This window comes from Mustelus asterias, chromosome 17 (assembly GCF_964213995.1).
Source record: "Mustelus asterias chromosome 17, sMusAst1.hap1.1, whole genome shotgun sequence".
Taxonomy (NCBI): Eukaryota; Metazoa; Chordata; class Chondrichthyes; order Carcharhiniformes; family Triakidae; genus Mustelus; species Mustelus asterias.
In genome coordinates, this window is record NC_135817.1 from 4,259,387 (window position 1) to 4,275,332 (window position 15,946).

The following is a 15,946-nucleotide window of genomic DNA, read 5'->3' on the forward strand; positions in this document are numbered from 1 at the left end:
CTTAATGATCCGACTGATTAGCCAAGAAAACTGTCAAACATCCAAACCCCTACACCGGGGCGGGGGCAATATAGACACTGGCCTAGGCTTTGCACTATTATGGAACCTGGGCACACCTTCAAAATGATGGGACTTTATGCGCCAAAACGGCAAAAGGAAAAATTCAGTCTGCGCAAATTAGTGGATAAATACAAAGAACAAAGAAAATTACAGCACAGGAACAGGCCCTTCGGCCCTCCAAGCCTGCACCGACCATGCTGCCCGACTGAACTAAAACCGCCTAACCCTTCCGGGGACCATATCCCTCTATTCCCATCCTATTCATGTATTTATCCAGACACCTCTTAAAACTCACTATCGTATCCGCTTCCACTATCTCCCTCGGCAGCGAGTTCCAGGCACCCACCACCCTCTGTGTAAAAAAACGTACCTCGTATATCTCCTTTAAACCTTGCCCCTCGCACCTTAAATCTGTGCCCCCTAGTAATTGACTCTTCCACCCTGGGAAAAAGCTTCTGACTATCCACTCTGCCCATGCCCCTCATAATCTTGTAGACTTCTATCAGGTCTCCCCTCAACCTCCGTCGTCCCAGTGAGAAATCTTTCTGATAAGTACTTTGCGCCACTGTTAACCAGCACCAGTTTGATGGCACCAGTAAGTGCTATCAAATGTACTCAAATGATCAGATAGGGTAATTTGGATAGGGTAATAAGGATACCAGATAGGATAAGGTAATAAGGATACCAGATAGGATAATAAGAATACTTACCATGCTGAACAGACTGCCCGATAAACCAAGAACGATACTCTTCATCAAAAGCCTTCACTTCATATACCTGCCTTGCACCAGCATTAAAAAGGTACAAAGCAGCGGTGCCTGAAAAAGAGATAAATTAATTCATACAAGGCCATTTTACAATATCCTGCAACAGTGCGTGTGATTGTGAGCATCGATAAATTTTACTGTAAAGTAATTCAACCCGCATACAGTTTTAAGACAACCCTCCTGGCTTTTTTTTTCCTAGTTGAGGAGATTTTTTTCCCCACTCAGAGAATTGGTTATGATCTGAAATCTGCTGCCTGAAAGGATAGCGGAAGCAGATTCACTTCTAAAAGGGTAGTAGGCTACAACATAACCCAAAAAATCAGAGGCAGGCCATTCAGGAGATAAGTTAGGAAGCACTGTAGAAAGGTGGAACTCTCTCATAAAAAGCAGCAGATGATAGCTCAATTTATAATTGTCAGATTAATAGGTGTTTGCTACTCAAAGATACGAAGGATACGGAATCAGAGAAAGAGAGTTAACATTTCAGGTTCATTGGATGCTCAGCATCTGAAGTTTTTGGCTTTTATATTGGACGCAGTTGGGATACAGATCGGTCATTTTCTTAATAAATGTCAGATGAGGATCAAGGAGTTGAATTTTTTTTAATTCATTCGTGGGACACGGGCGTGGCTGGCTGGCCAGCATTTATTGCCCATCCCTACATTGCTCTTGGAGGGCAGCTGAGAGTCAACCACATTGCTGTGGCTCTGGAGCCACATGTAGGCCAGACCAGGTAAGGACGGCAGATTTCTTTACCTAAAGGGCATTAGTGAACCAGATGGGTTTTTCTAACAATCGACAATGGCGATCAGTGGATTCTTAATTCCAGATATTTTTTACTGAATTCAAATTTCACCATCCGGGATTCGAACCAGGAACATTAGCTGAGTTTCTGGATTAATAGTCCCAGTGATAATACCACTAGGCCATCGCCTTCCATAACTGCCCACTCCTGTATCTCTCAAGGTTCTGTACATTTCCTTTCCATTTTTTTTGTGCAGCAATCTATGTTCGATACACATTTATATTCTATCTAATTCCTTCTCTATCCAATCCACAATCCAAACTGCTGCCCACTGTATTTTTAAACATTTAATGCAGCCACCTTTATTGTCAGCCTGCCTGCACAACATGCAAATTCAACAGGAAATGGGCCCAGTGACAGTGAAAGAGATTCAATTGTGTAATAGAGATTGGAGTTAATCACGAAGCACGAAGCACAGAGGAAACATTGTGATAGACCCAAGAACAAAAAGTTGAATCTCTCACCCTTCCCATCCCAGCACTCGTACAAGCAGTCAGGCTGCGTGTCCCAGCACACGTACGCAGGCTGCACGTCCCAGTACCCGCGCGCAGGCTGCGCGTCCCAGCACACGTACGCACGCTGCGTGTCCCAGCACACGTACGCACGCTGCGTGTCCCAGCACACGTACGCAGGCTGTACTTTCAACCTGAAACCAATCTAATAAATATCAGTGAAGTCTAAAACATCTTTGTCCACTTGGATTTAATTTTAAACATTTTATCTCCAAAATCTCAGTTCCCTCGATAATGCCAGACCCCGCATAACTATTCTATGCTGATAATACAATAAATAAGCACGGTGGGTGGCACCCCTGCCTCTGAGCTGGAAGCACCTCCAGATTCGAGTCCCATTCCAGGGCTTGATGGCCAAGGAAGGTGCGTTAGTAATGCAGCCAAGCAAGTTGAGTATCGACATGTAAATCCTTCTAACACATGCCAATGAGAGGCGCAAGAGTGGATGAGATTCCTAGTCAGCCAATCGATTGAAAGAAAATTGGTGCCTCCATCATCACTAAAGTTTTAAAGTTTACTTATTAGTCACAAGTAAGGCTTACATTAACACTGCAATGAAGTTACTGTGAAATTCCCCTAGTCTCCACACTCCAGCACCTGTTTGGGTCAATGCACCTAACCAGCACGTCTTTCACACTGTGGAAGGAAACCGGAGCATCCGGAGGAAACCCAGGCAGACACGGGGAGAACATGCAAACTCCACACAGACAGTGACCCAAGCCAGGAATCAAACCCAGGTCCCAGGCGCTGTGAGGCAGCAGTGCTAACCACTGTGCTACCGGATCATAGCTCAGGACTATAACACACATGTAAAAATTATGTTGTCACAGCAACTCTGCCTCCCTAAGGGATCGTATGATCATTTGGCAGTGTCAATCTGATTAGTAGCAGCTGATTCAGTCACAGGATTGGGTCCCTGTTCAGGCTGAATGAGTGGATTCAGGATGCCTTACTCATGCTGGAGGTCACGGCACTAAGGGTCTTAGGGCAGGGAACTAAAGAATAAGAAATCACAAATATGCTTTGCTGAAAGAAGTATTTAAGGAAAAGCTACAAACATGTGGCAGATGGAATTGAAAGGACATGCTTAACGGGGTTAATTCAAGAGTGGGAAGAAGGTTGTGTGGAGCATTAACATTGGTAAGAACCTGTTCAGCTGATTGGTCCATTTTGTGCTGCAAACCCAATTGCCTATTCATAGAATCATAGAATCCCGACAGTGCAGAAGGAGGCCACTTGGCCCATCGAGTCTGCACCGACCACAATCCCATTTCTCGCAATCCCACGTACTTACCTTGTTAATCCCTGACACGAGGGTGAATTTAGCATGACCAATCCACCTAACCTACACATCTTTGGACTGTGGGAGGAAACCGGAGCACCCGGAAGAAACCCACGCAGACACGGGGAGAATGTGCAAACTCCACACAGACAGTGACCCGAGGCCGGAATTGAAAATGGGTTCCTGGTGCAGTGAGGCAGCAGTGCTAACCACTTAGGAAGAGAGTAGGTAATTCAGACTCTTGTGCCTGCTACCAATCACTTAGCTCATCGCTGATCTGAAACTCAAGACCGTTTACTTGCTTTGGTTCCATTTCTCTCAATACTCTTATCTAACAAAAGATCTATCAATTGCAGTTTTGAAAGCTACAATTGTCCCCCAGCATCCAGTCTTTTGGGGGAAGAGAGTTCTTTCCAAGTGAAGTCACTGTGGAAATGTAGGAAACTGATAATACTGTAGTACACTGGCTACTACTGTATTCCACCACACATTCAGTGTGGTGGAACTGTGTACAGGTCTGGTCAACTGTGTACAGTTCTAGTCACCCTATTATAGAAAGGATATTATTAAACTAGAAAAAGTGCGGAAAAGATTTACTAGGATGCTACTAGGACTTGATGGTTTGAGTTATAAGGAGAGGCTGAATAGACTGGGACTTTTTTCTCTGGAGCCTAGGAGGTTTCGGGGTGATCTTATAGAGGTCTATAAAATAATGAGGGGCATAGACCAGTTAGATAGTCAATATCTTTTCCCAAAGGTAGGGGAGTCTAAAACTAGAGGGCATAGGTTTAAGATGAGAGGGGAGAAAAACAAAAGATCCAGAGGGGCAATTTTTTCACACAGAGGGTGGTGAGTGTCTGGAACAAGCTGCCAGAGGTAGTAGTAGAGGCGGGTACAGTTTTGTCTTTTAAAAAGCGTTTAGACAGTTACATGGGTGAGATGGGTATAGAGGGATATGGGCCAAATGCGGGCAATTGGGACTAGCTTATGGGTTAAAAAAAGGGACGGCATGGACAAGTTGGGCTGAAGGGCCTGTTTCCATGCTGTAAACCTCTGTGACTCTATGACATCCACCACTGCATTACACTGCAAGCGCTGTATGGCTAGGTTTCTTTATTTATAGGAAATAACTTATTATTCATCTGTCTCAATGATGAACTTGTTTTTTTCTTGCTAATAAACCATTAGCAGTAGGTATGTGTATTGTATATGAAACCTGATCACACTCTAATGATCCACTTGCCTGTTTTGGGATTGCGTAATCTGGTAAAAACAGGTCCACAGTCAGCCTTCTCTGGTGCATTAATGACAGACTCTGAAACAGGAAAATTGGGGAGACAAAGCAAATCAAAATCAGTCAGCTGTAATGAACAAGTGTCTGTGCACAACACTGTCTTCATGCTGTGCACTCATCCCAGAGAAGTGACCAGATCTCTGATAGATAAACTGGTCAGCATACTCAACAGATCTTTCTGCACAGGAAAATCTGTAACATGGCATTGTCAGAGACTGGGGGCCCAATTCTCCCAACAAAAATTCCAAGTGCTGAATTGGCGGGAAAAATGGTGTAATTCACGATTGTTTTTCCAGTGGGAGTTCAGACTCGAACCTCCCACTCTGCACTGCAGAGGTCACAATCGTGAATATCATTAAAAACCCAGGGGGGCGGGGCCTATTCACCTCGGAGTTTCACAGTTCCGGAACTCTGCGCACGCACGGTGGCCCCGATCTGTCAGCCTGCAGTTTCCTGGCCAGCTCGATCATTGGCCAGCCTCGGACCATCACAGTGCTGCCCCCACCCCCCCACCCCTCGGCCCCCATAAGCATTCCCAGGCCAACCCCAACACCACCCCTCCCCCCACCCTGGAGCGCCCCGATCTCCACCCCCCACCCTCAGCAGTGACGATGCCCGGTGGGTAGTGCCAAGGTGCCCCCTGGGCATGGGCACTTTGCCCCTTGGGCAGGGGCCAGGGGATACAGGCTGGCACTGCCAGGGTGCTCTTGCCCAGGGGGCACTATCCCCCTGCCGCCCAACCCTTGGGGCGGCTCCAATTGCCCCTCCTTCGCTCCAGCGGGGTTTCCCGCTAGTTCCCCGAACGTGGGGAGCTAGTCTAGACGCCACTGGAGTGAAATGCTCCTGGTGGGGTGGGAGATGCTACTGGACCTGATAATGACATTAAAAACAGATTAAAATCACTGACCTGGTCTTCCCCCGGTTTCCAGCGTGGTCTCGACTGCGCCTGCTCTCTGTCGGTGGGAGACGCGCATGCATGGGGAACGCATGCGTGAATCCCGCAAAATGGCCGACATGCGCATCTCCCAATCTGACGCGCCAAAAAACTAGCGCGTCGCGATGGGAGAATCGGGCCCTGGGTTTCTAATGCCGCTTTCATTTGGCATGTACCTCAATGCAAGGCAATTCTGTAACTCGGGAAACTACCTGGTGCAGGTAAAGTTCCCCTGAGGTGTGGACTGCACCCCCTGCTGGCAGCTGCCAAAATGACAGTATGAATTCACCACACCAACTTGTGGCACCTTTAACACAGTAAAACCTGCAACACAAGCAGGAAAATTATGATGCTAAACCACAAGTCGAGGTGGGTTTTAAGGAGCAACTTAAAAGCGTAGAGAGAGGCAGAAAGGTGAAGAGGTTAAGGGAAGGAATTCAGAGCGTAGGTCCTCAGCAGCTGAAGACACTATCACCAATGATGCAGCAGAGGAAACAGGACTGTTTCTTTTATTCATTCATGGGACATGGGCGTCTCTGGCTGGCCAGCATTTGTTGCTCATCCCCGGTTGCCCTTACTGAGTGGACCATTTCAGAGGGCAGTTGAGTGTCAACCACATTGCTATAGGTCTGGAGTCACATGTAGGCCAGACCAGGTAAGGACGGCAGATTTCCATCCCTAAAGGCCATCAGTGAACCAGATGGGCTTTTCCGACAATCGACAAGAGTTTCATGGTCAGCTGTAGATTCTTAATTCCAGATTTTTTGATGTACGAGAGATCTAAACAAATTATCCAAAGGATGTCACAGAAAGCTCTGGACTGTGATGATCACCTTTAAATGAAAACATTGCTGTTAGTCTTACGAGGTCTGATCCCAAGTGTTGGACAGCCTGGACAATGAAAGAGAGCAAGAGAGATTCGATAGACGGCAACTAGGGATGAAGAGCCACATGGATGGAAAGTGGAGGAACTGCAGCTGTTTGCCTTACAACAAGGAAGGTTAAGAGCAGATTTATTGGTGGTGTTCAAAATTATCAAGTATTTTGATAGAATAGGATATGGATAAAGTGTTTCTATCGGTTGGAGGGTCAGTTATTAGAATTAGCAAAAGTGGAGCTGAGAGGGAATTGTTTTAACACAATTTGTTAAGAGCTAGAATGCATCACCTGATAGGCTGGTGGAAGCAGATTCAACAGTAAGTTTCAAAAACAAATTAAGTTAAGTTTATTTATTAGTCACAAGGAAGGCTTACATTAACACTGCAATGAAGTTACTGTGAAATTCCCCTAGTCGCCACACTCCGGCGCCTGTTCGGGTCAATGCACCCTAACCAGCACGTCTTTCAGACTGTGGGAGGAAACCGGAGCACCCGGAGGAAACCCACGCTGACACGGGGAGAATGTGCAAACTCCACACAGACCCCAGCCGGGGATCAAACCTGGGTCCCTGGCACTGGAATTCAGACATTTTCTGGAAAAGTACTTCATGGCTATTGGGAAATAGCAGCGAATTGGAACTGACTGGAAAACGTGTTAACAGGAACTGGTATAGACCTGCTGGGTCAAATGGTCTTCAGCGCTGTCTGAGTTTATGATTCTCTGACAATCAGATAAACTGGTATTGTTAGGGTGACCACCTGAGAACAAAGAATGAAAAGGAGGAACCAGCAACTGTAAGGATGACATTCCCTTGCGAGTCAGAAAGTAATGTGAAATCTCAAAATTATACAGAACTGTCCTCCTCTAGGCTCAACAGCAGAAGTGATATTTATGATTGGAAAGAGCGACACTGGTCGCCTCATTACAGGAAGGATGTGGAAACCATAGAAAGGGTGCAGAGGAGATTTACAAGGATGTTGCCTGGGTTGGGGGAGCATGCCTTATGAGGATAGGTTGAGTGAGCTCGGCCTTTTCTCCTTGGAGAGACGAAGGATGAGGGGTGACCTGATAGAGGTGTATAAGATGTTGAGAGGTATTGATAGAGTGGATAGTCAGAGGCTTTTTCCCAGGGCTGAAATGGTTGCCACAAGGGGACACAGGTTTAAGGTGCTGGGGAGTAGGTACAGAGGAGATGTCAGGGGTAAGTTTTACACTCAGAGGGTGGTGGGTGCGTGGAATGGGCTACCGGCAACAGTGGTGGAGGCGGATTCGATAGTGTCTTTTAAGAGACTTTTAGATAAGTACATGGAACTTAGTAAGATAGAGGGTTATAGGTAAGCCTAGTAATCGCTAAGGTAGGGACATGTTCGGCACAACTTTGTGGGCTGAAGAGCCTGTATTGTGCTGTAGTTTTTCTATGTTTCTAAAACCATTGAGGAGCACAGTTTCACAGGCTGTATCTGCTACCAGGCTCCAGTGCTCAATATTCATGTGTCTTAATGACGAATGTTGACAGGCAGTCTACCCATAATCCCGTCTTCACCAGATCCCTGCACAGAGGATTCAAAGTGGAAAACTGCGTCTCTCTGCACCTCTGGATCACCTCAAACTGCAACTGGCCAGCCGAGTAAGCTGAGATGACAGATCAAACCTGGGACATACAGATATATACAACTCGACTACACTCAGGACAAACAGAATGAGCCATTAGGGGATCTTCTAAGAGTGGAACCTCACAAGTCTCTTTAAGGGAGATTGTGCCAATTTTAGTGTATTCTTAGTGTGTGAACACCCATTATTTTGGGTTCTCACCAGGAACTCCTCCAACTGACATAAAGGAGAAGGATTAAGCTTATGTTAACAAAATCCCACAGATCAGTTTATGGGTTAGACCAAGATAGAAAGACATCCTTACTGGAAAACTGTCAACACTATGGGCCTGATTTTACCATTTTGAGTCTCAGGGCCGGATCTGGGCGTCAAATAGATCTGAGCCCGGAATCCTCTTTCCAGCGTGCGTGCGGGGGGGGGGGGAAGGAGGGGGGGAGGTGGGTGGGAGGAGGAGAGGAGGTGTGACGGGTCCATCTACGGGCAGCACGGTAGCACAGTGGTTAGCACTGCTGCTTCACAGCACCAGGGACCTGGGTTCGATTCCCGGCTTGGGTCACTGTCTGTGTGGAGTTTGCACATTCTCCTCGTGGCTGCGTGGGTTTCCTCCGGGTGCTCCGGTTTCCTCTCTCAGTCCAAAGATGTGCGGGTTAGGTTGATTGGCCATGCTAAAATTGCCCTTAGTGTCCTGGGATGCGTAGGTTAGAGGGATTAGTGGGTAAATATATAGGGATATGGGGGTAGGGCTTGGGTGGGATTGTGGTCGGTGCAGACTCGATGGGCCGAATGGCCTCTTTCTGTGCTGTAGGATTTCTATGATTTCTGAGATTCTAAGATCTGGCTCACCAAGTCAGTTACAATACTGCGTTCAGCATCTACTGAACCATCTTGGATACAAAGGATAATGGCATTAGGGTTCTGCATGTAAGCCTTGCTTATGCTAAAAATTATATCCTTGGTGTCGGCAGCCATTCCTGATGTTACAGTACTGACAACACCAGGAAGATCGACCAGTACCATTCATTATCCTTTGTATCCAAGATGGTTCAGTAGATGCTGAACGCAGTATTGTAACTGACTTGGTGAGCCAGATGGACCCACAAGGCAGAAGGACCATCTTTGTGTTGACCAAAGTGGATCTAGCTGAGGAACATACAGCTTATCTTGCTAACGGAAGGATGGTGGAGGGAGACCAGAGATCGAGGTAGGTCGGGGGTGTGCTCTGCCAAGGGGGCCTGCCTCCCAGGGGGGTCTGCCGGGGTGGTTAGCGGGGGGGTCCGCAAAGGATGGTCAAGAAGGATGGTGACTACACAAGGGCAGAGAGGGCTTCAGAGGTTCCCCTGCAGAATAGAAATCCGCTTCGGACTTTTATTCTGCAGTTCGCTAAAAGCACGGATTCAGAATGGGCCAGAAGACGGTAAAGTGGGATTTGATGGTAGAGTTTGGGCGCGCGGTTCATTAAGTCGATTTAAATGCATGCTAATGCATTTAAATCGCCGGGCCGCCTGATTCGGGCGCGGGACCGATCGGGTGTCGGTAAAGCCGCGATCTGCTCGGAATCGGGTGCAGATCGCGGTATAGGCCCGATGCCCAACTTTACCACGAGAAGTTTTGGTAAAATCGGGCCCTATCTTTTCACTGGCTGTATTCCCCTCTTTCTGTTGCGTGGATAGCCAGGTTAGAAATTGAAACAACGCTGGTTATCTCCTGCAGAACAGGATGTGACCAGCCAAACCAAAATACAATTTGCAGCATTGACAGAGAGCAGTGAATCATTACAACTTGATGGCATATCGCTGGCATTCAACTTAACTTAACATTCAACTTAGTTGATTTGCTACCAAATAAACCTGTTGGACTTTAACCTGGTGTTGCTAAAACTCTTACTGTATTCAACTTAACACTCAGGCATTTACCTGATTTGAAAAGGAGAATCATAGAATCCCTACAGTGCAGAAGGAGGCTATTCGGCCTATTGAGCCTGCACCGACCACAATCCCACCCAACGCTCTCTCCCGTAACCCCTCATATTTACCCTGCTAATACTCCTGACACTAGGGTTAATTTAGCATGGCCAATCAACCTAACCAGACGTCTTCAGACTGTGGAAGGAAACCGGAACACCCGCAGGAAACCCATGCAGACATGGGGAGAACGTGCAAACTCTGCACAGACAGTGACCCAAGGTCGGAATTGAACCCAGAAGCGACAGTACTAACCACCGTGCCACCCTAAAATCAGGCAGATTCAACAACAAACAGGCATTCCTTACACCCGAGTGTATAAAATATATATCACACGTCTGCAGTCCCTTACCAGTGCGATTTACTCTCGACTTCGCTCGATAGTTCAATTATATTAAACTGCTACCAAATAGAAACTGAAGGTGATCCACCACCTTCTCAAGGGCAATTAAAGGATGGGCAAGAAGTATCAGCAATGCCAAGTCACAAGAATAAATTAAAAATTTGAAACACTCAGTCCCTCTGGAAATCTACTTTCTCAGAAGACTAAGGAAATTTGGCATTTCAGCTACGACTCTCACCAACTTTTACAGATGCACCAAAGAAAGCATTCTTTCTGGTTGTATCACAGCTCCTGCTCTGCCCAAGACTGCAAGGAACTACAAAAGATCGTGAATGTAGCTCAATCCATCACGCAAACCAGCCTCCCATCCATTGACTCTGTCTACACTTCCCGCTGCCATAGAAATCATAGAAACCCTACAGTGCAGAAGGAGGCCATTCGGCCCATCGAGTCTGCACCGACCACAATCCCACCCAGGCCCTACCCCCACATATGTTACCCACTAATCCCTCTAACCTACGCATCTCAGGACTCTAAGGGGCAATTTTTAAACTGGCCAATCAACCTAACCCGCACATCTTTGGACTGTGGGAGGAAACCGGAGCACCCCGGAGGAAACCCACGCAGACACGAGGAGAATGTGCAAACTCCACACAGACAGTGACCCGAGCCGGGAATCGAACCCGGGACCCTGGAGCTGTGAAGCAGCAGTGCTAACCACTGTGCTACCGTGCTGCCTCGGCAAAGCAGTACGCTTTGTCTGTATAGAGTGCAAGAAACAATACTATTCACTATATGCTAACATATGTGACAATAATAAATCAAATCAAGTTATCATCATGTCTCAACCCTGTGCTGGCTGATCTACTTTGGTTTGCATCAATTTTCAAATCCTTCCATGGCCTCGCCCCTCTGTATCTCTGTAATCTTCTCCAGCCATAACCCTCTGAGATATCTGTACTCATCGACTTTGCCACTCTGGTCAAAACCATAGGAGTCCACACATCAAGCGATGTTTAACAGAGTTGACCACTATGGCACAAGCCATCACCCCTCACGAGACAAAAGGCCAAATGTGGCTGCATGGGAGCTGACGAAGCCCTTTATGGCTTTCCTCAGTATAGCTCTCGACGATGCTCACCACAACACCTAATTTATACAATGCTTTAACACTGCTTTTGCTCAACTTAATTTTGCTTCTGGTTAAATGATAGTTAAAATATTGCTATTTTGATATTCACATTTACCTATTTTACATTTTTCCCCTGTTGTATTTCAAAATTACAGAAAACATTAAAATATTTGAACAAATCTACATTTAGGAACTACTGTATATATTTAAATATCCACTTTTCAGGATTATATTATATATGTATACAATCAATATTTAGGGTGTATAATATATAAACATATCTATATTTAAGGGAATATATTAAAAATCTATATTTGGGGATTACTTACTTATCTAGGTAAATATTGTATATATTTACTTTGGGGTTTTTTAGTGTTTATAAGGAGTTAATGTGAAAAGTAAATACTTGTGAGTTTCCAATTCCCTGCTTTCTGAAGGCCTGGATGAAAATTTATTAGAGGCACTGGTGGAGCACATAGGAATGAGAGTGACTCCTCAAGGGCAATTATTTCCCTCCCATTCCTGTGTTCTGCTCTGGACATTCAGACTATGCACATTATTAACGATATTCAGGATTCATCCTGTTACTAGCAGGGACTTGGCACAAGAAGCATTTTCGCTGCACGTGGCAAAGAAACAGGAGGAAATAAAACTGAAACACTTTTTGAAAAAATCTCCCAATGGGGAGTACAAAGCAAAATGTGCTCGCATTAATACAGAACCTTTCACCATCTCAGTATGTCTGTCTACACTTCCTGCTGCCTTGGCAAAGCAGCCAGCATAATTAAGGACCCCACGCACCCCACATTCTCTCTTCCACCTTCTCCCGTCGGGAAAAAGATACAAAAATCTGAGGTCATGTACCAACCGACACAAGAACAGCTTCTTCCCTGCTGCTGTCAGACTTTTGAATGGACCTACCTTGCATTAAGTTGATCTTTCTCTACACCCTAGCTATGACTGTAACACTACATTCTGCACTCTCTCCTTTCCTTCTCTATGAACGGTATGCTTTGTCTGTATAACGCGCAAGAAACAATACTTTTCACTGTATGCTAGTACATGTGACAATAATAAATCAAATCAAATTAAAAGTACCTCGTGGCTAATGAAGTACTTTTGGGAAGTGTGGTCACCCTTGTAGTGTTGGGAGCGCAGTGGCCAATTCCCACACAGCAAGATCCCATCAAAAAGCAATGGGATAAATACCAGATAATATGTTTGAGATGATGTTGATTGAGGGATAAATGTTTGACCAGGACAGGGAGAATCGCTGCACTGCAGAAGGAGGCCATTCAGCCCATCATGCACTGACAACAATCCCACCAGCGCCCTATCCTGCAACCCCAAGTATTTAACCTGTTGCTTCTCCTGACACCAAGACGCAATTTAGCATGGCATGGCATCAGCACAATGGTTAGCACTGCTGCCTCACAGCACCAGGGACGCAGGTTCAATTCCGGCCTTGGGTGGCTGTGTGGAGCTTGCACGTTCTCCCCGTGTCTGCGTGGGTTTCTTCCGAGTGCTCCGGTTTCCTCCCAGTCCAAAAATGTTGGGTTAGGTTGATTGGCTATGCTAAAGTGCCCCTCGGTGTCAGAGAAATTTGTAGGGTAAACATCTGGGGTTATGGGGATAGGGTCTGGGTGGGATTATTGTCGGTGCAGGCTCGATGGGATGAACAGCCTCCTCCTGCACTATAGAGATTCTATGATTCAATCCACCTAACCCACATATCTTTGGAGTGTGGGAGGAAACCCACGCAGACACAGGGAGAACATGCAAATTCCACACAGACAGTGACCCAAGACTGGAATTGAACCCGGGTCCTTAGAACTCTCCTGAAATAAAAATGAACTCTAAGGTTAACCAGCATTTTCTGTTTTTATTTCAGATTTCCAGCGCTGTGTGTTTTTTTTTAAATTTGAGAACTCCCCTGCTCTTTTATGGAAATAATGATGCGGAGATGCCGGCGTTGGATTGGGGTGGGCACAGTAAGAAGTCTCACAACACCAGGTTAAAGTCCAACAGGTTTATTTGGTAGCACGAGCTTTCGGAGCGCTGCTCCTTCATCAGGTGAGTCAACCTCCCATGAGACTCACCTGATTTGTGCTACCAAATAAACCTGTTGGACTTTAACAATGGGAATAATGTGCACAGGATTATTGATGGGCCTCAGTTTAAGGTCTTGTCCAAAAAAAAATGGGGCACCTCTGACAGTGCGGCACTGGCTCAGTACTGCACTGGGGTGTCAGTCTGGGTGGTGTGTGGGGGTTTGAATGCAGGAGTTCAGGGGAGAGAGCGTTGCCAACAGAGGCAGAGCTGGCAGCCAAACCCCCCTTCCCCTCTGTACAGCCAACGCCATTTCCTGAGTACCTTGTGCCAACAGCACCCACTGATCAGAGGGCAAGTCCGTCCGTCTGTTTGTCTTGTTGGGCATGGTGCTCCAGGATGTAGCGGAAGGGAAAGAGCAGGTTGTATCTCTTCAGCGATACAATGTTGCAGCTCCAAGTTCCCCCGCTCAGAATGGCGCCAACCTGCTCCCAGCTCATTGCATTGCGGCCAGAGGGGGAAACCTGATCATTACATTCATTTCAAACAAGGAAACCCCTGTCCCACAGAGACAGAAGGACACCAGTGATCATAATATAATATATTCCACTTGTATCATGGCTCTAAACGGGCTAACAACCCACCCATCCTGGGTTTATCCATGTGACAAATAGAATTGACACCCCTTTTTCTGTGCGCGAGTTGGCACAGTCCTACTTAAAGGGACCCTGCATTCAAAACACACAGGCAAAAAAAAGTGCCTCTTAAAGCAAGAGTGGACTTGGGCTACTGAGGAGCAGGCACAACAGTCTAGGAACCTGCCCCAAAGGTGACAAAAAAAATAAAAACAGAAAATGCTGGAAAATCTCAGCAGGTCTGACAGCATCTGTGAAGAGAGAATACCGTGGGTGGCACGGTGGCACAGTGGTTAGCACTGCTGCTTCACAGCGCCAGGGACCCTGGTTCAACTGGGTCAGTGTCTGTGTGGAGTTTTCACATTCTTTCCATATCTGTGTGGGTTGCCTCCGGGTGCTCCGGTTGCCTCCCACAGTCCAAAGATGTGCGGGTTAGGTGGATTGGCCATGCTAAATTGCCCCTTAGTGTCAGGGTGACTAGCTAGGGTATGGGGACAGGGCCTGTTGCAGACTTGATGGGCCGAATGGCCTCCTTCTGCTCTGTAAGGATTCTATGATTCTATGAACGAATGTACAGAATTGGTGATGACTTTCCAAGGTGTTGTGTAGGGTGGGGCATGCTCCCTGAGAAGGTTTAGATTTTTTAATATTACACATTAACATTCAGCTTAATTTGAAGTATTTTAAAATTTCCACTTAATAGGTTTTTTTGTAAAACAAAAATCAAAATGGGTTACTTGGATTTAACAGACTGTGTCCCCATCAGTCAGTCTTCTGCATCCAAACCTGACCCCAGTTTGCAAGGCCCTTGGGGTTGCCAACACTGATTGGAATTATTCCAGGAGGCATGTGACACTTGCTCACAGTTTGCGAATGTTATTTCATTTCCCTTATTTAGTCCCATGTTGTCGAGTATTTTTGCTTGCATTTTCGTGCCAGCAGCTGCTTCCAAGAATCAGGAACCCACCCATAAGCAATAACAGCAACTTATATTGATATAGCGCCTAATGAAAATCCCAAGGCACTTCACCGGTGCATTATAAACCACAACTGGATACTGAGCCACCAAAGGTAATATTAGTATAGATGCCCAAAGCCTGGTCAAAGTGGTGGATTTTAAGTAGCATCTTTGAGCATAAAAATTGGCAGGTCATGCTGCAGCTGTACAGAACCTTAGTTAGGCCTCATTTGGAATATTGTGTACAGTTCTGGTTGCCACACTACCAGAAGGATGTGGATGCTTTGGAGAGGGTACAGAAAAGGTTTATCAGGATGTTGCCTGGTATTAGCTACGACGAGAGGTTGGATAAACTCAGTTTGTTCTCACTGGAATGATGGAGGTTGAGGGGTGACCTGATAGAGGTCTACCAGATTATGAGTGGCATGGACAGAGTGGATAGTCAGATGCTCTTTCCTAGGGTAGAAAAGTCAAGTACTAGGGGACATAGTTTTAAGGTGCACGGGGAAAAATTTAGAGGAGATGTGCGAGACAAGTTTTTTGCACAGAAGGTGGTGAATGCCTGGAACGCACTGCCCGGGGCGGTGGTGGGAGCAGGTACAATAGCGACAATTAAGCGACAAATACATGAATAGGATGGGAATGGAAGGATTTGGACTCCGTAAGTGCACACGGTTTAGTTCAGTCGGGCAGCATGATCGGTGCAGGCTTGGAGGGCCGAAGG

General features: G+C 46.3%; 1 protein-coding gene across 3 annotated transcripts in view; it reads right to left on the reverse strand.

Annotated features, from left to right (window-relative positions):
- Window positions 1-14,127, reverse strand: part of rnaseh2b (ribonuclease H2, subunit B) — a 61,365-nt gene extending 47,238 nt beyond the window's left edge. For 2 of the 3 annotated variants that reach the window (XM_078231936.1, XM_078231933.1), the window contains exons 1-3: window positions 13,954-14,127; window positions 4,670-4,741; window positions 771-878 (exon numbers count right to left, since the gene is read on the reverse strand). In XM_078231936.1, the coding sequence (XP_078088062.1) occupies window positions 771-878; window positions 4,670-4,741; window positions 13,954-14,017 (244 nt within the window). In that variant the 5' untranslated portion in view covers window positions 14,018-14,127. The remainder of the gene's footprint in view (window positions 1-770; window positions 879-4,669; window positions 4,742-13,953) is intronic. The other variant, XM_078231934.1, reaches the window with a different exon arrangement.
- Window positions 14,128-15,946: the final 1,819 nt, after the last annotated feature.